This window comes from Thamnophis elegans, unplaced genomic scaffold (assembly GCF_009769535.1).
Source record: "Thamnophis elegans isolate rThaEle1 unplaced genomic scaffold, rThaEle1.pri scaffold_27_arrow_ctg1, whole genome shotgun sequence".
NCBI classification, from domain to species: domain Eukaryota; kingdom Metazoa; phylum Chordata; class Lepidosauria; order Squamata; family Colubridae; genus Thamnophis; species Thamnophis elegans.
In genome coordinates, this window is record NW_022473749.1 from 55,001 (window position 1) to 78,934 (window position 23,934).

The 23,934-nt window shown below is 45.2% G+C and overlaps 1 protein-coding gene across 1 annotated transcript in view; it reads left to right on the top strand.

The window, feature by feature from the left end:
• LOC116523425 (disintegrin and metalloproteinase domain-containing protein 21-like) overlaps positions 1-18,573 on the top strand; it is a 35,605-nt gene extending 17,032 nt beyond the window's left edge. Inside the window, exons 11-23 of the mRNA XM_032238535.1 lie at positions 543-700; positions 1,460-1,628; positions 4,996-5,061; positions 6,000-6,068; positions 6,166-6,255; positions 6,990-7,182; positions 8,640-8,745; positions 11,200-11,380; positions 12,664-12,741; positions 14,388-14,499; positions 16,475-16,565; positions 16,730-16,784; positions 18,361-18,573. Coding sequence (XP_032094426.1) covers positions 543-700; positions 1,460-1,628; positions 4,996-5,061; positions 6,000-6,068; positions 6,166-6,255; positions 6,990-7,182; positions 8,640-8,745; positions 11,200-11,380; positions 12,664-12,741; positions 14,388-14,499; positions 16,475-16,565; positions 16,730-16,784; positions 18,361-18,573 — 1,581 coding nt within the window. The remainder of the gene's footprint in view (positions 1-542; positions 701-1,459; positions 1,629-4,995; positions 5,062-5,999; positions 6,069-6,165; positions 6,256-6,989; positions 7,183-8,639; positions 8,746-11,199; positions 11,381-12,663; positions 12,742-14,387; positions 14,500-16,474; positions 16,566-16,729; positions 16,785-18,360) is intronic.
• The last annotated feature ends 5,361 nt before the right edge of the window (positions 18,574-23,934 follow it).

Below are 23,934 nucleotides of genomic sequence, written 5' to 3' on the forward strand. Positions count from 1 at the left end.
TAGAAAGAATGTTGTTATGGCTGCATATCATCTAACTCCGTACAATCCCCAGCTCCCATTTTCCCACCATAGAAAATGCATAGCAGAAGAATAGAAAGTGGAACAGTTCATTTAGTAACCATTCCAAGTTACAACCACACTGAAAAAAGTGACGTATGGCCATTTTTCATGCTCACAACCCTTTCAACTTCCCCATGGTCACCTGATCAAAATTCAGATGCTTGGCAGCTGATTCACGTTTATGATGGTCGCAGTGTTCGGGGGGGGGGGGGTGTCACGCGATCCCCCTTTCGCGACCTTCCGTCAAAGTCCAAAGGGAAGCCAGATTCGCTTCATGACCCTGTGACCCACTTAACGACCGCAGCGATTCCCTTAACAACTGTGGAAAGAAAAGTCGTAAAACAGGGGAAAGCTCGCTTTACAACCTTCTCGCCGAACAACAGGAACAAGGGTGTCAATTGTGATCGTAAGTTGAGGACTACCTGTAATTACCAGCGTGTTCACCTTCCGTCTTCCCTAACTTTTGTCTCACGTTTTTACAGATACGTAAAAACCCTCGATTTGATGCCGAAGCCATCGCCCACCAGCTGGGACATTCCCTGGACTTCACGCACGATGACGCACAGGCGAATTCAGAGAAAAAATGCGACTGCAACTGTACGGTGTTTGGCAGCTGTTTGATGCTGACTTCCGGTCCGGCGTAAGTTTCCCCTGGCGTCTCGTTCTTATGCCGGCTAATGCTTTTCCATTTCTCCTCTGGTCAGCATCATCTAGGACTGCTGAATTAGTAACAATTGCCCATAACGCCTCCCTTCACATAAGCTTCACATGTCTCTAAAATGATGATGATGATGATGATGATGATTATTATTATTATTATTATTATTCAATTGTATCACAGCGGCCAGTTGTTTCGCCGGATTTGGCATTGGTTGCTAGTCGGGCCCCACCCAGGGGCCTAGGACGTCGTAACATATTTTCGTAATATGCGTGCAGGTCCAAGCAGTGCGGCTTTTTGCATTTGACTGATGGTGATTTTGTCAATTTTTAACTGTTTCAAATGTAATTCCAGTGCTTTTGGAATAGCACCCAATGTGCCAATTACCACTGGAATTACCACTGATGGTTTGTGCCATAGTCGTTGAATTTCGATTTTTAAGTCCTGGTATTTTGCAATGGATGGGATGGGAAGGATAGAAGAGAGAAGAGAAGAGAAGAAAAGAGATGAGAAGAGAAGAGAAAATAATAGAATATAGAAAAGAACAAAATATAGGATGGGATGGGAAGGATAGAAGAGAGAAGAGAAGAGAAAATAATAGAAAAGCAGGCTATAGGACAGAACGGAAAATATAGGATGGGATGAGATGGGATAGGATAGAAGACAAGGTACCAGTGGCCACAACACATCAGTTAAAAATAGGGACAACTCACAGGAGGACAATCATTCACTGTCTTGCAGGAACTGTTCGAGGCTGAGTAATTGCAGCACCCTGGAGTATCTGAAGCTGATTCAGAAACCTGAGAAAAGCTGTTTGCTTGACAAACCTGCCCAGGTCTTCAGCACGAAGGAGTGTGGAAACGGAGTCATCGATGACGAGGAGGAACAGTGCGACTGCGGAGTGGAAGAGGTGAGACAATCCACACATCTGGACCAGCGTGCAATTCCCTCCCCCCCCAAATCAGCTATCCATACAACACACTTATATATATATATAAACACGGCTAACTTTTCCTGTTTTGAATTGGGCATCTCCTGCCGCCGCCAATAATATCCCATCCCAAATCATATGGCGTGATTTATATATTAAATAAATAAATAAACTGAATTTTAGGCGGTTTAAAAAGAAAACACAACACAAATGTACAGGTAGTCTTGGAGCCGAGGTGGCGCAGTGGTTAAATGCAGCATTGCAGGCTACTTCAGCTGACTGCAGTTCTGCACTTCGGCTGTTCAAATCTCACCGGCTCAAGGTTGACTCAGCCTTCCATCCTTCCGAGGTGGGTAAAATGAGGACCCGGATTGTTGTTGGGGGCGATATGCTGACTCTGTAAACCGCTTAGAGAGGGCTGAAAGCCCTATGAAGCGGTATATAAGTCTACTGCTATTGCTATAGTCTTCACCTTAGGAGCACAATTAAAATCAAATAAATAAAAGGCAACTGGGTGACTTCGGGCCAATCACCAGAAGACGGTGAGTTCTTGTTTTGAAAAGTTTTTATTTTTTTAATTTTAATCGAACAAAAACACACACACAAAAAAGAATCATCCTTCATTACATCTTGTAGAAAGCGTGTCGATTGGTTACAGGTAACTTTCCTGCATTTCTTCCACAGTCATTACTTATAGTTCATATTAGATTATATACTTTAAATCAAAAATCTTTGTATATCTTACTGTCAACGTACCACAATTGTCATTTGACTGCAATTATTTGAACGTGCTTTTACCTCGAATCATTCAGACTTAAAGACACAACCACATGATGGCATTCATTAGCTATTTCAAAAAAATCCTCCAATAACATTACACCTTTAAGCCATCTTTTAAGTAAAAGTCAATTAATAAAGTTTCAAAACCTTTCCCCCCCAACTCACTGTTTAGAATTTATAGCCAAGTTACTTTTGCCAATACAATAGCATGTATATATTATTAAACAATGTCCATTGACATTTCCTTGTTGTTATTATAATTGGCTAAAAATCATTTACTATCTATGTCCCATCTCTTCTCGTCAGACTCCCCCCCCCACCAAAAAAAACCTTACACATTTATAACAAGATCGAAATAAATATTTGTTAATAAAATTTATAGGTCTTTTCCCCAAGTCACAATTTGCAATTTATATCCAAATTTCTTTTACTAGTTTGCCAGTACATGTATATATCATTAAGCTGTATCCATTATCATTTTATTATTGTTATTATAGTTAATTGTTAGCAAATAAACATTTGATAACAATTTAAAACAATCTGAGAGTTTCTAAATTCCTACTTATTAATCACCAAAATCAACTAATTTTTTATTATCAACTTTCATTGTCAACCTGTATCTTTCCAGTAACAAAACAATCTTATCTCTCTTGCCATTTGTGGTGTCAATCTTCTTTTTATCTCCTTTATAAGGTTTTTATAGACTTCTCTCCGCACTTTGTTGCTTGAAGGATTTCTCAGGTAATCTCGTTGCCCACCAGTTGCTACTAAAATTAGCTTGTCTTTGGTTGTCAATCTTGCTTCTGAAAAAATTTCTCTTCTTAAGTCCATCATCATTACTATTTTTTCTTCTTCTGGAATCTGGGATAGAGCTCCAATTCGTCGAATTCCCTTTTCCATATTCCCTTCTTTCCACTTTCACCCACATTTGCTCCATGAATAAATTCATCTATTGTCTTGTCTTTATCTTCTATATCTTCATTCTTCCCTTTAATTTTTGGGGCTCCAACCCCATCATCTTTTGCTGTGAGGAAGACTAGTCTTTCCAACCTCTTCTCAATTCTCCCATATCCTTCCAATAGATTTTGAATTCCAGCCAAGATATTTTCGAATTTTAAGGTTTCCTCATCTGAATATTGATCCATGTTTCAAAACAGAAGAAGGAAGGAAGGAAGGAAGGAAGGAAGGAAGGAAGGAAAGAAAGAAAGAAAGAAAGAAAGAAAGAAAGAAAGAAAGAAAGAAAGAAAGAAAAACTAATAGCCACTGCCATTCTAACCTTCCAGGCCTCTTTTATTTTTTAATTTTAGATTGACTTGAACACAAGTTATTTTATGCTCTTTAAAGAAGAAGGGTTCTGTTTTCCCCCTCCCTTTCTTTCCCCTGCTAAAATAGTTCTCAAAGGCACTTGTGAAAACAATTCATGCCCTTGGCTCTTTATCAGTTTCTGTAAACAAGTTGCAAACCCTTCAGCTACAAAGTCAGTGAAATCAAAGAAAAAAAGAAAAGAGATACGTTGTTTCAAAAACCCCAGCCTCTGACCTCCAAGTGGCAGTGTGCTATTTTTCACTTTCTAATATTTATCTCTGGCTTATAGGAAACAAAGTTCTTTAGATTTCTTTTAGTGAAATTTAATAACAAGTAATAGGAAGAATTGTTAAAATAAAAAAGAAGGTTTTAATCCAGAAGTTAAAAAATAAAGCAACAAAAAGCAGAAGAAGAAAAAATCAATCCGTTCACTTTAAGAGGAGAAATGAGAAATGTTGCGAACACTTCAATCCACAAAGAATAGTTACAAAGAAAAAAAAGCTTTCCAAAGCAATCCAATTAGGGTTAATTTCGCCGCTCAATTCTTTTGCTTACGGATCTAATTTGGCTTTAAAGAAAAATTTCTTTGGGCAGTCTTTCGCAAAATAGAAAAAATACCTCACCAGATGGACTCACTTTCTATTTTCACTTCCTTACTTCCGGAGCGCCCCGATTTCATCTGCCTGGGGGCTGCCTGTTTACTGCTGGCTTGAAGCGCTTCCCTTGGGTCGATCAGGGACTTTGCGATGTCCCTGACACCAGCAAGGCTTCGTCTTCCTGATCATCGTCTCTGTGGGACGGTTTAGGTCTCAATGGACCGTCCAGCGGCAAAAGTGTCAACGGCGGTCTCAGAGTATCGAGACCGCACATTGTGACATAGCGATGTGGCTCCTCCTTCCTCAGGAGACTGTGAGTTCTAGTCCAGCCTTAGGCATGGCTATTTGGGTGACTTTGGGCCAATCACCAGGAGACGGTGAGTTCTAGTCCAGCCTTAGGCATGACTAGTTGGATGACTTTGGGCCAATCACCAGTAAATGTTGAGTTCTAGTCCAGCCTTAGACAAGAACACTAGTTGGGTGGCTGTGGACCAATCACCAGGAGACAGTGAGTTCTAGTCCTGTCTTGGGCATGAAAGTGGCTGAGTGACTTTCGACCAATCACCAGGAGACGGTGAGTTCTAGTCCCACCCTTAGGCAAGAATGCTAGTTGGATGACTTTGGGCCAATCGCCAGGAGACGTTGTGTTTCTCTTCCTTTCTTAGGACATAGAAGGAACCTGGATCCAAAGGATTTTCCTGAAACAAGGAGGGAAGCAGCGGCAACTTCATGTAAGTGGCTCAAATAAAACTTGATGAGGGAGGAAGTCTGAATGATATCTTTTGTGTCCGACAAATTAACTACTTGTGAGGAGAAAGATTAACTTGAACGCAATGCTCTGTGTACAATTGTACAAAACGCTAATCCCGTTTTATAAAAAGACTCACCAATATTGTAAAGTTACAAGTTACTTTTTTCTTTTCCAAACAGTGGATGGAAAAATTCCACGATCGTTTTTCATTTCCTAACCACCTGCAGCCTAAAACCATAACTGTAAGTTCTTGGTCAAATCAATATTGTGAAAATGAGGTTGTTTCTTGATGCAAAAGATGTAGCTTTGGGTATGTTTTTCCCCCAAAAGGCCAGCCTTTACTTGGTTTGTAAAGACTATCATTTACAAGGCCTTAATAAGAGCCGGAGCTCCTAATATACAGAATCACAGAGTGGGAAGGGACCTTGGAGGTCTTCTAGACTAGTCCAACCCCTTGCTCAAGCGGGAGCCCCAATACCATTTCAGGCAAATGATGATCGAATCTCTTTTTTTAAAAAGCCTCCCACAATTTGTTCTGACCGAGGCTTCCCGAGAGCATGAAGCAAACTCCTGACAAAAAACCCTTTTCTGCTCCTTCACATCCAGCAAAGTCTTTCCAGGGAGGATTTACGGTCACAGACCTTATCTGGCTTGGAGAGCTGCCAGGCCGAGATCTGCAAAACTTGGCCAGGAGCCTCGGAGAGTCACGAACCAATTAAGGGAACTCATGGTCTCCTGAAAACTCCACTTCCCCTTGTAAAATGGGGCAAAGCAGACTTAACCAACGTCCCACTTAGCCACAAAAATTTGGGGCTCCATTGTGCTCGTAAGCCGAGGACTGCCTGCTGTATCTCTGTGGCGGGGATATTTAAGAAACCGGCCAATATAAGCATTTCTTTCTCTCTCTTTTTTAAACAGGAAGAGGGCACTTCGGCGATCAGAATTGTCCTTATGAATGAGGAATACCCCAAACTCAAAGGGCCCGCTGTATGTCGGAGGGGGGGGGAGAAAGGGGGGGGATTTTTGGAGTGGCCTGGGGCACGGATGGGGGGGTGAACGAGGCACCCCCCCCCTCTCTTGGCAGGAGTGCCGGAAGAACGGCTGCTGCCAGAAGGACTGCCAGTTCAAAAAGGACATCGACTGCCTCTACGGACTCTGCTGTGAGAAATGCCAGGTGAGGGACCAGCCGCTGATGGGAGGCAGGCAGGTAGTTAGGCCGCTGCAGGCAGGGCAGGCGGGGGGGCGCTGGGCCCAGGTCGGACGCGGCCGGCTCTTCCCTCGGTAGCTCCAGCTTCCCGGCCCTTCTCAGGCTCTGATCAAAGTGGGTGGGCTGGGGCGATTGTCAACGGGACCCTGATAGGAGGGGTTAGTAGTGTGTTTGTGATGTTTGTGTGTGGGTGTGTGGGGTGTATGTGTATGGTGTGTGTGTTGTGTGTGTTGTGTATGTGTATGTGTCTGGTGTGTGTGTTGTGTATGTTGTGTGGTGTGTGTGTGTGTGTGTTGTGTCTGTGTTGTGTGTGTGTATGTGGTGTGTGTGTGTGGTGTGTGTGTTGTGGCTGGGGGGGTATTGTGGGTGGGGGTGTATTTGTGGTGTGTGTTTGTGGTGTGTGTGTTGTATGTGTATTGTGTGTATTGTGTGTATGTTGTGTGGTGTGTGTGTGTTTTGTGTCTGTGTTGTGTCTGTGTATGTTGTGTGTGTTGTGGCTGGAGGGTATTGTCGCTGGGGGGGTGTTTGTGTTGTGTGTATGTGGTGTGTGTGTGTGTGGTATGTGTATTGTGTGTGTGTTGTGTATGTTGTGTGGTGTGTGTTGTGGGTGTGTTTTGTGTCTGTGTTGTGTGTGTGTAGGTGTGTCCTCTGGTGGAGCGCCACGTGAGGCGGAGGAAGCCCGCATCCTTTCCCTCCGCCAGTTCTCCCAGGCGGGAACCCAGTGCCGAGAAGCCGCTTCGGAGTGCGACCTGCCCGAGTTCTGCAACGGGACCTCCTACGACTGCCCGACGGACGTCTACAAGCAGGACGGGACCCCCTGCGGCCACCACGACCATTGTTTCCTGGGACTTTGCCTGGACCTCCACACGCACTGCCGGGCTCTCTTCGGGCCGGGTAAGGCAGGTGGGCCAGGGGCTACGCGGAGGGCGACGCCCCCTCCCTCCTTCCCTCCGCGGCTCAGTGGTGACATCTAAACAGATTTCCTATTGGTTCTGTGGGTGTGGCGTCATGTGACTGGGTGGGCGTGGCTGTGTACTCATGTGACTGGGGGGCCAAAAGACAGAAACTCACTTGAACAAAGTCCTACTGGAGCAGGGGGTTGGACTAGATGACCTCCAGGTCCTTTCCAGCCCTGGATTGCTGTGCTCTTTCAAGGTATCCTCTGAAGCTGCGTCTAGTGCCAGGTTTGTGGTCCTTCCTCCCTCTCCTTTTTCCTTCCCTCCCATCCTTCCTTCCTTCCTCTTTCTTTCTTTCTTTCTCCCTTCCCTCCCTTTTTTCTCCCATTCCTCCCTTTTTCTTTCTTTCTTTCTTTCTTTCTTTCTTTCATCCTTCCTTCCTTCTTTCTTTCTCCCCTCCCTTTTTTTTATTAGGATTTATAGGATTTTATCCTATACATTTTATTAGGATTTATAGGCCGCCCTTTTCCCTGAGGGGACTCAGGGCGGCTTACAATCACAGGGAAGGGGGTGCAATACCAAAAGACAAACAGTAAGTGAACAAAATAAAATAATAAAACACAACTTGCATTCAACAGTCAACACTCGGGCGGGTAAATTGGGAACCTATCCCCAGGCCTGATGGGAGAGCCAGGTCTTAAGGGCTGTGCGGAAGGTCTGGATGGTGGTGAGGGTGCGGATCTCGGCGGGGAGATCGTTCCACAGGGTCGGAGCTGCAACAGAAAAGGCTCTCCTCCGTGTAGTCGCCAGTCGGCATTGACTGGCAGATGGGATTCGGAGGAGGCCCAGCCTGTGCGATCTAATCGGTCGGAGGGAGGTAATCGGCAGAAGTGCTATAAGATGGGGTTTTATGGAAAGGAGGAGGAGGAGGAGGAATGAAGTCCTTAGCACTTCATGGTAGTGGATCTGGGTACTTGAGAGACCGCCTACTGCCAATCACATCCACTCGACCTATTAGATCCCATAGATTAGGCCTCCTCCGAGTTCCATCTGCCGGTCAATGTCGACTGGCAACCACGTGGAGGAGAGTCTTCTCGGTGGCAGCTCCGACCCTATGGAACGATCTCCCCATGGAGATTCCTACCCTCACCACCCTCCAGACCTTCCGCACAGCCCTCAGAATCTGGCTATCCCGTCAGGCCTGGGGCTAAGATTGTAACCCACCCGAATGGTATGAATGTTGTGTTTTTTAATGACGTACTGTCCTACGTGTTAAATGTTTGTTTCCCCCCCCCCTTTTCAAGTTGTAAGCCGCCCTGAGTCCCCCCAGGGAAAAGGGCGGCATATAAATAAACTTCTCAAATCTCAAATCTCAAATCTCAGTTGGTTGTCTTCTTGCAGACGTTTCCTGACCCAACTAGGGAACACCATCAGTGCTTCTGCTTCTCCTTCCAGATGCCCGAGAAGCCCCCCTGAGCTGCTTCAAGACGATGAACATGCCCGGTGACCGCTTTGGCAACTGCGGCAAGGATGGCTCGTATTTTCGGCCGTGTCCTGAGAAGTAGGTGGGACTCAAATAATTTAACCACTGGTTCTACCCCTTCGGCAAAATGTGAGATTGCAACTGCCAGTTTACACAGTATTCGGTTCTTTTTTTCTTTTAAATAACGTTTTGTTTTTTTAATTTTCTACTATTTGCATTTATTTAGGGCTTAATACACATCATGTTGTCTGGGTTATTTTGTTTGCTTGACAATACAAATTATATTCCTAATCTTTACCCCTTTTATTTCCACCCATTGATAAAATAAATCCCATGTTTCATAGCTTTCTGTACCTTCTGTTTAATCTTCAATGTAAGTCGGTCCATTTCTGCAAAGTCCAATATCTCCTTAATAATCTCTTCATCTTTTGGCATGTCTTCATTTTTCCAACGCTGAGCAAACCCAATCCTTGCTGCTGTTAATATGTGCAATATTAAATATGCCCTTCATTTATCAATTTTTTTTCTGATATTATATCTACCGTATTTTTCTAAGACGCTCCTAGCTTTTGGGGAGGAAAACAAGGGGAAAAATATTTGCCTCCCAGCAATTTGCCTCCTTGCGGCAAACAGCAAACAGTACAGACAACATACATTGTTTGTGATGTTACGTTTCAGATTATACTCGTACAGATGCTGTTAAAATTGATGTGGCCCTTCTGGAAGTATACGTTATTCTTTGCTATTTAAAAGAAGATACAATAGCACTGGGACTCTCTTCAGATCAAGCATTTATTTTAAAAAGCTTCTTCATTTTGTTAAGCTGTCCAGAACGTTTTAAAAGCAGTCTTTTAAAAAAGAAGTCTAAAACAAGGAAGGGAAGAAGGAAGGAAAGGAGGGGAGGAAGGAAGTAGAGAATGGAGGGACGAAGGAAAGGAGTGGAGGGTAGAAGAGAGAGGAAGAGAAGGAGAGATAGTAGGAGAGGAAGAAGAAGTGTGGAGGAGAGGTAAGGGAAGAAGAAAGAGGTAAGGGAAGGTGGGTGGAAGGAGAGAAAAAGAAGAAGAGGAGGCAGGAAGAGAAAGAAAGAGAAGGAGAGAAGGTAGGAAGGAGAAGAAAAAGGGTAGGAATAGGGAAGAGGTAAGGGAAGGAAGAAGGGGACAAAGACGAGGAAGGAAGGAAGTAGAGAAGGAAGGGAGGGAGAAAAGAAAAGAAAGAGAAAACAAGGTGGTGTCTTAGCAGGTGCGAAGGTTGGTAAACAAAGCATTTTAAACTATACCTTATAACCTTCCAAATAGAATAATAATAATATAAGAATGGCAAAGAAAAAGAATAATTATGTGAATGTATATAATCTGTATGTAAGAGAATAAATGACAGCATAATATAGGTAAATAATATTTGGTCATAAGTAGCTAAGTTTAAATAAATAAATAAAAGTATATAAAAATGGATAATGAATAACGAGATTATGAACGCAAGATAGAAATGTATAGAAGGGAAAACACTAACTGCAAAGAAACCAATTCAGAACTGCGGTACGATATACGATGGAACTTATTGTTCCTATGTTGTTTTTAAGTCATGTGTTTGTTTTTGTTGATGTGCTTATGTGTTTAAAATTTTAAAAAATCATGTAAAAAAACCAAGTCTAATAATCTGAACATTCGATGGGCATTTATAGTTATCGACTTGCCTCCTTGCACCAAACAGCAAACAGCCTGTTTCAGTTTAGCCTGATTAGAAGGGAGGGGGGGAGAAAATCTGGCTCTGCCTCCCAGCAATTTGCCTCCTTGCAGCAAACAGCCTCTTTCCGTTTCAGTTCCAGCAGGGCCTCCCAACGACCAGCTGTTTCAGGCTGCAGGGATTGTCGTAGCTTTATTGCCGCCTTCGCAAGCCCCATTTTCCCTGCTTACTGCAAGGAGGCAAATTGTTGTGAGGCACAACAGGGAGGGGAGAGGGGAGAAAATCTGGCTCTGCCTCCCAGCAATTTGCCTTCTTGCAGCAAACAGCCTCTTTCCCTTTCAGTTCCAGCAGAGCCTCCCAATGATCAGCTGTTTCAGGCTGCAGGGATTGTCGTAGCCCAGGGATAACAATAGCAATAGCAATAGCAGTTAGACTTATATACCGCTTCATAGGGCTTTCAGCCCTCTCTAAGTGGTTTACAGAGTCAGCATATCGCCCCCAACAACAATCCGGGCCCTCATTTTATCCACCTCGGAAGGATGGAAGGCTGAGTCAACCTTGAGCCGGTGAGATTAGAACCGCTGAACTGCAGATAACAGTCAGCTGAAGTGGCCTGCAGTACTGCACCCTAACCACTGCGCCACCTCGGCTCTTAGGGATGGCTAACCTTTTTTGGCTCCCATGCCAAAAGCGAGGGGGGGGGTTGTGCACGGGTGTGCCACACCCATAATGCTATGCGTGCGCCCTGCCCCCCCCTTGCTTATACTCCAAAAAATACGGTAATTTTTTTAAAAAATCAGGTTTAAGATCGACACGGTATTCAGTTCCTCTGTCTCGCTCTACGACCAGGGATGTCCTCTGTGGGAGAGTGCAGTGTGTGAACGGGAAAATCTCGAGTATCGCGAACGGACAAGAGGTACTCCAGACTCCCGTGGACGGCACCCTGTGTTGGGGGACCGAATTTGACCTGGGGGAGGACATCTATGACCTGGGAGCCGTGCGAGATGGAACGAGTTGTGGGCCCGACAAGGTAAGCCCCAAACGCCTTCCTCCAAGTTGTCAAAAGTTTTCAAAAGAGTTCTTGTTGGTTCCGTCCTGTCCAGAGGTGGTATTCAACAGGTTCCGACCAGAAGTGGGTTCCTACCGGTTTGGCTAAGTAGGTAGTAACTCAGCCTGCCATGCCCCCGAACCGGTTCTATCATCGTCGGCGCCATCTTGATTTTCGGTTCTGCGCATGCACAGAACAAGCTTCATTGCAAAACTTTTATTCCCCCCCCCTTTTCTAAGGTGCGCATGCCCAGACCTTTTTAGGTGAAAATGCGCACGCGCATGGAGCAACCTTTTTTCCGCGTTGTACCGGCACTAATGCTAGCAGGAACCCACCCATGGTTGTGGCCAGTTCTGGAGAACTGGTAGCGGAGATTTTGAGTAGTTCAGAGAACTGGTAAATACCAACTCTGGCTGGCCTCGCCCCCATCTCTTCTCTGCCTCCCGAGTCCCAGCTGATCAGGAGGAAATGGGGATTTTGCAGCATCCTTCCGCTGCCATGCCCACCAGGCCATGCCCAGCAAACCACCCCATGCCCACCAAGCCAAGCCATGGCCACCAAACCATGCCATGCCCAATAAGCCATTCCATGCCCGCCAAGCCATGCCCGTCAAGCCACGCCCATCAAGCCAAGCCATGCCCATCAAGCCATGCCCGCCAAGCCATCCCACCGCCACCAAGCCACGCCTGCCAAGCCATCTCCACCCACCAAGCCAAGCCATGCCCACCAAGCCATCCCACACCCACCAAGCCACGCCCACCAAGCCATGTCATGCCTGCCAAGCCAAGCCACGCCCACCAAGCCACGCCCACAAAACCAGTAGTAAAAACTTTTGAATCCCACCACTTTTCCTGTCTTATCCCATCCCCAATTCCAAATGTCTTTTTTGGAAGCGCCCTGTGAATACGGAGCGTTTGGGCTGAGAATCACAACAGCACTGGAAACTAGTGGCCGTTTTTCACACATAACGACTGTTGCCACATCCCCATTCTCGTGTCATCGAACTTCAGCTGCTTGGCAACTGTTTCATATTTATGACGGTCGCAGCAGTGTCCCGGGGCGGTGGTGTTACGCGATCCCCTTTCGCGACCTTCTGACCAGCAAAGTTAACGGGAAATCCGGCTTCACTTAACAGCCGGTGTGACCAAGCCCCAGATTGGGTCCTCGACTTACAGCGGTTCGCTTAATGACCATTTGAAGCAATGACTTTTTGCCAAGTGGTAAGAATTCGAACTTTGGGTACAACGGCGCCTCCTGTTTTCTAGATCTGCTTAAATAGATCCTGCGTGGATGTGGCGGTGCTGGATTTCGACTGCGATCCCGCCGTGTGTCGACACCGAGGAGTAAGTGGCAAACGGGGGTATGATCCATGCTCAAGGGTGTCTCCCCACCACCACCAAAAAAAGTGAAGATGTCAGTGTGGATCAAAGCAATTCTCATTGCCCGTCCTAGGAGAGAATTCCCCGCTTCCCGGCTCTGGCTTAGCGGTAGCTGTCAAGGCAATGGGGTTGGGGGTTCCCTCCACAGGCTGCGGGTGTTTCTCCACTGGAAGCTTTTAAGAGTAGAGTAAGAGTAAGAGTAAGAGTAGAGTAAGAGTAAGAGTAGAGTAAGAGTAAGAGTAGAAGAGAAAATAGAATAGAATAGAATAGAAAAGAGAATAGAAAAGAGAATAGAAAAGAGAATAGAAAAGAGAATAGAAAATAGAATATAATATAATAGAAAAGAAAATAGAAAAGAAAATAGAAAAGAATAGAAAATAGAATAGAAAATAGAATAGAAAATAGAATAGAAAATAGAATAGAATAGAAAATAGAATAGAAAATAGAATAGAAAATAGAATAGAAAATAGAATAGAAAATAGAATAGAAAATAGAATAGAATAGAATAGAAAATAGAATATAATAGGGGAAAAAGAAAATAGAATAGAAAATAAAATAGAAAATAGAGTAGAATAGAATAGAAAATAGAATAGAAAATAGAAAAGAATAGAAAAGAATAGAAAATAGAATAGAAAATAGAATAGAAAATAGAGTAGAATAGAATAGAAAATAGAATAGAAAATAGAATATAATAGAAAAGAATAGAAAATAGAATAGAATAGAAAATAGAAAAAAAATAGAATAGAAAATAGAACAAATAGAATAAAAAATAGAACAAATAGAATAGAAAATAGAACAAATAGAATAGAAAATAGAATATAATAGAAAAGAATAGAAAATAGAATACAAAATAGAATAGAATAGAAAATAGAATAGAGAATAGAAAAGAAAATAGAATGGAAAATAGAACAAATAGAATAGAAAATAGAACAAATAGAATAGAAAATAGAATATAATAGAAAAGAATAGAAAATAGAATAGAAAATAGAATAGAATAGAAAATAGAATAGAGAATAGAAAAGAAAATAGAATAGAAAATAGGACAAATAGAATAGAAAATAGAATAGAAAATATAATATAATATAATAAAAAAAATAGAAAATAGAATAGAAAATAGAGTAGAATAGAATAAAATAGAATAGAATTTTTTGAAGAGACCTTGGAGGTCTTCTAGTCCAACCCCCTGCTCAGGCAGGAAACCCTTATACCATTCCAGACAAATGGTTGTCCAATCTTTTGTTAAAAACTCCCAGTGTTGGAGCATTCAGAACTTCCTGTGGCAGATCGTTCCACTGATTAATTGTTCTCACCGTAAGGAAGTTTCTCCTTAGTTCTCGGTTGCTTTTCTCCTTGATGACTTCGTTGCTTCTTCTTCTCCTGCTCCCAGATTGGGCAACCATTTCTCTGAAATAGTATACGGGGCTTTCTTCCTTGATCAGGGGGTTGGACTAGAAAACCTCCAAGGCCCCTTCCGACTCCGTTCTGAGGTTATTCTGCTTTGCTGTATTGTTGGGGGAACCTTCTTCGCCCACTCAGTGGGTCTAGATGCCCAGTGGTGCTGCCATGGAAGACCCCCGCCAATCCGGCCCATCTCCTTGTTCCGTTTCCAGGTCTGCAACAGCAACCGGAACTGCCATTGCTCTTACGGATGGGCGCCTCCCTTATGCAGCGACCCAGGGTATGGGGGGAGCATCGACAGTGGGCCCCCTCCACCCTATCAGCGTAAGCAGTCTCCCTTCCCCGTTCTCTTCCTGCTTCTTTGTCTCCCATCCCGTTCAGATCAGCTAAGGCGGGACTAGAACTCCCCGTCTCCTGGTGATTGGCCCAAGGTCACCCAGCTGGTTTTAATAGCTAAGGCGGGACTAGAACTCCCCGTCTCCTGGTGATTGGCCCAAAGTCACCCAGCTGGTTTTAATACCTAAGGCGGGACTAGAACTCACCATCTGGTGATTAACCCAAAGTCACCCAGCTGGCTTTCATGCCTAAGGCAGGACTAGAACTCACCGTCTCCTGGTGACTGGCCCAAAGTCACCCAGCTGGTTTTAATACCTAAGGCGGGACTAGAACTCACCATCTGGTGATTAACCCAAAGTCACCCAGCTGGCTTTCATGCCTAAGGCGGGACTAGAACTCACCATCTCCTGGTGACTGGCCCAAGGTCACCCAGCTGGCTTTCATGCCTAAGGCGGGACTAGAACTCACCGTCTCCTGGTGACTGGCCCAAGGTCACCCAGCTGGTTTTAATACCTAAGGCGGGACTAGAACTCACCGTCTCCTGGTGATTGGCCCAAAGTCACCCAGCTGGTTTTAATAGCTAAGGTGGGACTAGAACTCCCTGTCTCCTGGTGATTGGCCCAAAGTCACCCAGCTGGCTTTCGTGCCTAAGGCGGGACTAGAACTCACCATCTCCTGGTGACCGGGCCAAGGTCACCCAGCTGGCTTTCATGCCTAAGGCGGGACTAGAACTCACCGTCTCCTGGTGATTGGCCCAAATTCACTCAACCGGCTTTCATGCCTAAGGCGGGACTAGAACTCACCGTCTCCTGGTGATTGGCCCAAAGTCACCCAGCTGGTTTTAATAGCTAAGGTGGGACTAGAACTCCCTGTCTCCTGGTGATTGGCCCAAAGTCACCCAGCTGGCTTTCATGCCTAAGGCGGGACTAGAACTCACCATCTCCTGGTGACTGGCCCAAGGTCACCCAGCTGGCTTTCATGCCTAAGGCGGGACTAGAACTCACTGTCTCCTGGTGATTGGCCCAAATTCACTCAACCGGCTTTCATGCTTAAGGCAGGACTAGAACTCACCGTCTCCTGGTGATTGGCCCAAATTCACCCAACCAGTTTTCATGCTGTTTGTGATTATAAGAGACTCTGTGCCAGGTTTTGCTATCTGGCAGCTCTTCAAACGAGATAAGGTTTGTGTGGATAAACATTCCTCGAAAAGGCTGTTTGCTAAGCCTTGCGGACTGTGAATGAAAGGGATTCACAGGCGTGTAAATAAAAGAGGTTTTGCCGGGACCCAGATGTCTCTTCTTGCCTTTTAAGGAAGCCTGGCTCAGAACGGGGATTGTCTGTCTTTCACCAGCCCTGTTCAGGGTCCCCCCAAGTGTGCGTTTCTCTCGCCATTACTGCCGGTTCGGTCCATGCACGATTTTGTGCGCCCTCTCACAAGTGCGCACTTGCCTATAAATAGGTCTGTGCATTTTTAAAAAGTCAAAAAAAAAAAAGATGGCGCGGCGACTGGGGGACCAATTGGGGGGAGGGGGGGCATGACGAGTATACCGTCACTACCGCTTTGGGGGACCCAGTCGCCATTTCCACTCCCGGTTCTGCCGAACTGGTGCGAACTGATAGGAACCCACCCCCGGGTCAGTGGTGGGTTCCGCATCCCGCCACAACCAGCATGCTGCAAAGGGGGGGCGTCCTTGTTGGGCACACGCACTGCGCACGCATGTACATGTCACCATGTGACACCCAGCTGCTCGGCGGAGGTCGCGTAAGCGCTGTGCAGGCGTGCACCATTGGCCAGTCGCGTGATGAACAGCTATGGGACGAGGGCAGGCAAGTGGGGGCCAACCCCTCCACCGTACCGGTCCACTGGCGGCTGCTCCTGGCTGCTCCCGGTACAGCTGTAGCGGGCCGTACCACCCGGAAACCCCCCCCCCTGCTCTGGATCCTTCCTTCTTTCGTTCCCCAGTGCCCACCATCGTCATCGTCGGCCTCTTCACGCTGATCGGCCTGGTCGTCCTGGCAGCGGGAGTTTACATCTCGCGTCACGTGGACGCCATGTGAGTCAACGGCCCTCCCCCTGGCACAGGGGTCTATATGAGGCGGGTGTGGCGGGAGGGCCCGCGTTCGAATCCTGGGCGTGCAAGGTTGGGGTGGGTGGGTCCCTTCACATCTTGCTTGCTTGGGATCCCCGAAAGATTCACGGCGTCTCTTTCCTTTCCAGCATTAAGTGGATTGCAGCGATTCCCAAACGGCGCCCCCAAAAATCAGCCAGTAAAGTAAGTCGACGGGAAGAAGCAACCGCTTATTGTGGGGGGGGGGGGCTCTCCCCCCCATAATTCCCCCCCCCTGTGGACCAGCCTTTCTGGAGGCAAACGCTGGAGAATCCTTGCGCAAGTGGTTCTCAACTTACGACAGTTCATTCAGTGACTGTTTGAAGTACCAACAGCACTGAAAAAAGAGGATGGATCGTTTCTCACACTTACGACTGTTACAGCCCCCCTGTGGCCACATGATCGAAGTTCAAACGCTTGGGAACTGACTCGTATTTATGACGTTTGCATTGGCCACGTGATCCCCTTTTGCGACAGTCTGATCAGCAAAGTCCATGGGTGAAGCAGGATTCACTTAACAACCACATTACTCATTTAATAACTACAGTGCTCACTTAGCAACGGCGGCAGGAAAGGTCCTAAACTGGAGCCAAAACTCACCGAACAAGCCTCTCGCAGAAATTTTTGGCCTCAATGGTGGTCATAAGTTGAAGATGACCAGTGTGTTCTTACAAGTAATACTTAACTTACAGCCATAATTGGGAATTTCCAAGGGGGGAGAGGCTTCTGCCCCCATCTCAGAAATAATGTTTATTCATTTATTCCGCCTACCGCATATCATAGATGGACTTGCAATATATATTAGCATTTCACCTAAAGTTAGAAACACAGTAAAAATGCTGGCACACAACACGGAATGCTGCAATTCTGGGAGTTGAAGTCCATGGGTCATAAAGAGGCCATATTTGGCTCAGGAATTCTGGGGCTTGAAGTCCATGGGTCGTAAAGAGACCATATTTGGCTCAGGAATTCTGGGACTTGAAGTCCATGGGTCGTAAAGAGACCATATTTGGCTCAGGAATTCTGGGACTTGAAGTCCATGGGTCATAAAGAGACCATATTTGGCTTAGGAATTCTGGGACTTGAAGTCCATGGGTCATAAAGAGACCATATTTGGCTCAGGAATTCTGGGAGTTGAAGTCCATGGGTCATAAAGAGGCCATATTTGGCTCAGGAATTCTGGGACTTGAAGTCCATGGGTCGTAAAGAGACCATATTTGGCTCAGGAATTCTGGGACTTGAAGTCCATGGGTCGTAAAGAGACCATATTTGGCTCAGGAATTCTGGGAGTTGAAGTCCACGGATCTTAAAGGGACCATATTTGGCTCAGGAATTCTGGGACTTGAAGTCCACGGATCTTAAAGGGACCATAGTTGGCTCAGGAATTCTGCGAGTTGAAGTCCATGGGTCGTAAAGAGACCATATTTAGCTCAGGAATTCTGGGAGTTGAAATCCATGGGTTGTAAAGGGACCATATTTGGCTCAGGAATTCTGGCAGTTGAAGTCCATGGGTCTTAAAGTAACCATAGTTGGCTGAGGAATTCTGGGAGTTGAAGTCCACAGGTCATAAAGAGGCCATATTTAGCTCAGGAATTCTGGGAGTTGAAGTCCATGGGTCGTACAGAGACCATATTTGGCTCAGGAATTCTGGGACTTGAAGTCCACAGATCTTAAAGGGACCATAGTTGCTCACATCTGGGTTATAGTAAGTAATCCTACCCCCCCCCTCTGTCTCTTCTAGAGAGCCCTGAGAGGCAGATCCTCCAAGACCGGCGTGAAGCGGTCGCGTAGCGACATGAGAAGCTCTTCTTCCAGGAGGCTCAAAAAGTCCCAAATCGCCATTGCACTGGAAAATCAGAGAAGTCTTCCGTATGTTAAGAGTCCGGAACTGAAAAGCGCCATGTCCACCTCCAGAGCTGGGAAATCCAGATTAGACGTCACCTTCGCCACCTAGGCTACTCAGCCCCGCCTGAAGTTTTATTTTTTCCACGGAATCTTCTGCCGTTGCATAAAATATCCTGTTTCTTGGCTTGGACACTCCAGTCTTCAAATAAAGTGAGGGGTTTCTCCCCCACCCCAATCTATTTTTGACCATTATTTGCATTCCCTGTTGATGTGCGTCTACCTTAAGGTGACCAGACGTCCCGATTTCAGCGGGACAATCACGCTTTATAATAATTTTTCCCATGTCCCGGCCCATTTTTAAAAAGTCCCGATTTTCTGGCTTCATGTTGAAAGCCCAGTGGATTTGCTTAAGAAATCCTAACCGGGGCAAGACAAAATACACCCTGTCTAATCCCTCTCTCTGTCTCAGTACTTTCATTGAAGATATTAAAACGTTAAAGCAACAAAACGGACCCACCCCGCCCCTTTTACTCACTTTTATAAGAAAAAATGACCAAGTACCATAGAGCTGCAGGAAACAGAGCTGCCTAGAGTAGTAGCAACTGTTCCTTCCTGGATTTCCCAGATGGGAGGGGCACGGTGTTTGGAGTTCTGCTCGTGTGGGAAAAAATGGCGGCTTCTATTTTTCTTTGAAAAATATTTCCCTGGGACTATTTCACCATTTTAATTTGCTCAGTTCTTTGTATTAACATCTATATCATTCTGGATTGACTTGGAGTTCCTGCCTACTGGTAAGTGGTTTTTTTCTTTTATTTTTTTAATGTATTTTAAAATAATGTAGGTTTTTAAAAATGTGCAGCTGCTGTTTTTTTATTCAAAACAATATGTGTAACACTATGATGTGCCATGGAAAAATCATTTTTAAAAAACCCTGAAAGAACAAAAGGGTTTTTTTAGGGTATTTTCCTGATCAAAACTATAATTGTTTCTGCATGATACCCTTAATCACAAATAGCCAACTACACTTCATTCTAAATAGTTTTATTTCCTTTATTGTATGTGATTACTCAAGTCCAAAAACTGAGTTAATTGGATAAACTCAGCTCCACAATTTACTAAATATACAGTTACAGGAATTTCCTGTATAGTATGCTGTCTCTTAGGGTTTATTGAACATAGGAGAATAATGTGAGAGGGATTTGATGTAAAATAAGCTCTTTTAATGAATTCAAAATCAACGCAGCAGACAAGACATGGGAGTGAACATAATACACCCTTTAACAATATTTTTTTTTTCTTTTAGCCATCAAACACTGCAGCAAGTGTGTCAGTAATAATAACAAGACAGGCATAGGATTTTCCAGCCAGGTTAATTTTACTTTTTTATGGTTTTGATGTTGTATTTAATTTTATCTGTATTAGAAACTTATGAAGGCTGTGCAACATTTTGAGGTGATATATAGAGTATGTAAAGGCATGAATACAGTAGAACCTCTGGTCGCAACCATAATTCGTTCCATAACTTTGGTCGCAAACTGATTTGGTCATGAATCAAACCTAATTTGGGAAATTTGGCGCTTACCAAAAAAAAAATGGTGCAGAAGGGGAAATCAGCAGCGGGGGGGGGGGGGATGTGAATATTTTGGTCAGAAGCGTTCGTGACCAGAGGTTCTACCGTCTAACATCTTCACTTAAGATTCACTTAAGAACTGTGGCAAGAAAGGTGGTATAGTGACCAAAGTTACAATGGCATTGAAAAAAGTGACTGATGAAGAGCCGAGATGGCGCAGTGGTTAGGGTGCAGTACTGCAGGCCACTTCAGCTGACTGTTATCTGCAGTTCGGCGGTTCTAATCTCACCGGCTCAAGGTTGAGCAAGCCTTCCATCCTTCCGAGGTGGGTGAAATGAGGACCCGGATTGTTGTTGGGGGCGATATGCTGACTCTGTAAACCGCTTAGAGAGGGCTGAAAGCCCTATGAAGCGGTATATAAGTCTAACTGCTATTGCTATTGCTATTGCTATTGCTATTGCTATTGCTATTGCTATTGCTATCTATCTATCTATCTATCTATCTATCTATCTATCTATCTATCTATCTATCTATCTATGAGCCGAGATGGTGCAGTGGTTAGAGTGCAGTACTGCAGGCTACTTCAGCTGACTGCTAGTTCTGCAGTTCAGCGGTTCAAATCTCACCGGCTCAGGGTTGACTCAGCCTTCCATCCTTCCGAGGTGGGTGAAATGAGGACCCGGATTGTTGTTGGGGGCGATATGCTGACTCTGTAAACCGCTTAGAGGGGGCTGTAAAAGCCCTATGAAGCGGTATATAAGTCTAACTGCTATTGCTATTGCTATTGCTATTGCTATTGCTATCTATCTATCTATCTATCTATCTATCTATCTATCTATCTATCTATCTATCTATCTATCTATGAGCCGAGATGGTGCAGTGGTTAGAGTGCAGTACTGCAGGCTACTTCAGCTGACTGCTAGTTCTGCAGTTCAGCGGTTCAAATCTCACCGGCTCAGGGTTGACTCAGCCTTCCATCCTTCCGAGGTGGGTAAAATGAGGACCCGGATTGTTGTTGGGGGCAATATGCTGACTCTGTAAACCGCTTAGAGAGGGCTGAAAGCCCTATGAAGCGGTATATAAGTCTAACTGCTATTGCTATGACCATTTTCACACTTAGCAACCATTTTCACACTTAGCGACCATTGCAGCATCCTCATGGTCACGTGATCAAAATTTTGATGTTTGGCAACAGATTCGTATTTATGATGGTTTCAGTGTCCTGGGGTCACCTTTTGACAGTCAAATGGGGAAACCAGATTCACTTATGCTACTAACTTATCAGCTGCAGTTATTCACTTAGGAACTGTAGCCAGAAAGGTGGTATAATGGGCTTAGTGACCGAAGTTACAATGGCATTGAAAAAAGTGACTGATGACCATTTTTCACACTTAGCGACCATTTTCACACTTAGCGACCGTTGCAGCATCCTCATGGTCACATAATCAAAATTTTGATGTTTGGCAACAGTTACAATTTATATTTGTAAATTGTAGTTATGTTGAAATTTAAAAAAAACAACATTACAATACTATTTTTGCATTGTATGAAAATTTTTGTTGCTCCGTATAAAATTTTTAATCAACCCCCCCCCCCCCCCGCCTCGGTCAAAGGTGTCCCTCTTTACCAATCTGAAAATCTGGTCACCTTAGTCTACCTGACATTCTGGAAATCGCTTCCCCAAAACCCTTGAGGGGCACGGGATCTCCTTCGGCTCTTCCTCTTGGCATCTTCCAAGTTTTGTTCCAGCAGGAATTAAAACGAGGATTTATCCGGTCAATAAAACAACGACTCGCTGTCTCGGTGTGCCCTCTGCAGGGAAACTCCTGGCAAATGTATTTTTCCAAGATCGCGTCCTCATGTTTTAAGGAACCCACTCTCCGATTTTCATCACCCTTCATCTTTCAGGAGGTTGTAATGTCGGCCACATATCCTTGCACATTGCATTAAAACCAACTGAAATCTACCATGTTTTTCAGACTAGGAAGCACTCTCTTTTGTCTCCCAAAAGGGGGTGAAAATGTCTGTTGCGTCTTATACAACGAATATTGCCGAAGCCCCAAACATGTCTTGGCTTCCACGCTCCCTGTTTTCAGGCTGGGTTTTGGCCTTTTTCAGGGCTTTGTTCAGCCCGTTTTTGAGGCTTTTTTGGCTCATTTTCGAGGCTTTTTTTGGCCTGTTCCCCCCCCCAAAAAAAAACTACCGAAAAAAGCCTAAAAAACGGGCCAAAAAGCCCCCAAAATGGGCTGAAAAGCCTTAAAAACAGGCCCCAAAGCCCCCAAAATGGGCTGAAAAAGCCTTTAAAATGGGTCAACCCCCCATGGGTCAAAAATGCTTCAAAAATGGTCCGAAAAAAGCTCCCCAAATGGGCTGGAAAAAGCCTAAAAAATGGGCCAACACCCCCCCTCCCCATAGGCCAAAATGCCTCAAAAGTTCTCTTAGCACAATAGCACTAGCACTTAGACTTATATACTGCTTCACGGTGCTTTTACAGCCCCCTCTAAGTGGTTTACAGAGTCAGCCTCTTGCCCCCAACAATCTGGGTCTTCATTTGACACCCCTCGGAAGGACGGAAGGCTGAGTCAACCTGGAGACAGTCAGGATCGAACTACTGATAGTGAATAGTGAATTAGCCTGCAATACTGCATTCTTAACCACTGCGCCAACAAGGAAGGAAGGAAGGAAGGAAGGAAGGAAGGAAGGAAGGAAGGAAGGAAGGAAGGAAGGAAGGAAAGGTAATAGCACTTAGTCTTATACCGCTTCACAGTGTCTGGAAGGAAGGAAGGAAGGAAGGAAGGAAGGAAGGAAGGAAGGAAGGAAGGAAGGAAGGAAGGAAGGAAGGAAGGAAGGAAGAGCAATAGCACTTACACTTATATACCACTTCACAGTGTCTTACAGGAAGGAAGGAAGGAAGGAAGGAAGGAAGGAAGGAAGGAAGGAAGGGCAATAGCACTTAGACTTATATACTGCTTTGCGGTGCTTTTACAGCCCCCTCTAAGTGGTTTACAGAGTCAGCCTCTTGCCCCCAACCATCTGGGTCCTCATTTGACCCCCCTCGGAAGGACGGAAGGCTGAGTCAACCTGGAGACAGTCAGGATCGAACTACTGATAGTGAATAGTGAATTAGCCTGCAATACTGCATTCTTAACCACTGCGCCAACAAGGAAGGAAGGAAGGAAGGAAGGAAGGAAGGAAGGAAGGAAGGAAGGAAGGAAGGAAAGGTAATAGCACTTAGTCTTATACCGCTTCACAGTGTCTGGAAGGAAGGAAGGAAGGAAGGAAGGAAGGAAGGAAGGAAGGAAGGAAGGAAGAGCAATAGCACTTACACTTATATACCACTTCACAGTGTCTTACAGGAAGGAAGGAAGGAAGGAAGGAAGGAAGGAAGGAAGGAAGGAAGGAAGGAAGGAAGGAAGGAAGGGCAATAGCACTTAGACTTATATACCACTTTGCGGTGCTTTTACAGCCCTCTCTAAGTGGTTTACAGAGTCAGCCTGTTGCCCCCAACCATCTGGGTCCTCATTTGACCCCCCTCGGAAGGACGGAAGGATGAGTCAACCTGGAGACAGTCAGGATCGAACTACTGATAGTGAATAGTGAATTAGCCTGCAATACTGCACTCTTAACCACTGCGCCAACAAGGAAGGAAGGAAGGAGGGAGGGAGGGAGGGAGGGAGGGAGGGAAGGAAGGAAGGAAGGAAGGAAGGAAGAGCAATAGCACTTAACACTTATATACCTCTTCACAGTGTCTGGAAGGAAGGAAGGAAGGAAGGAAGGAAGGAAGGAAGGAAGGAAGGAAGGAAGGAAGGAAGGAAGGGCAATAGCACTTAGTCTTATACCGCTTCACAGTGTCTTGAAGGAAGGAAGGAAGGAAGGAAGGAAGGAAGGAAGGAAGGAAGG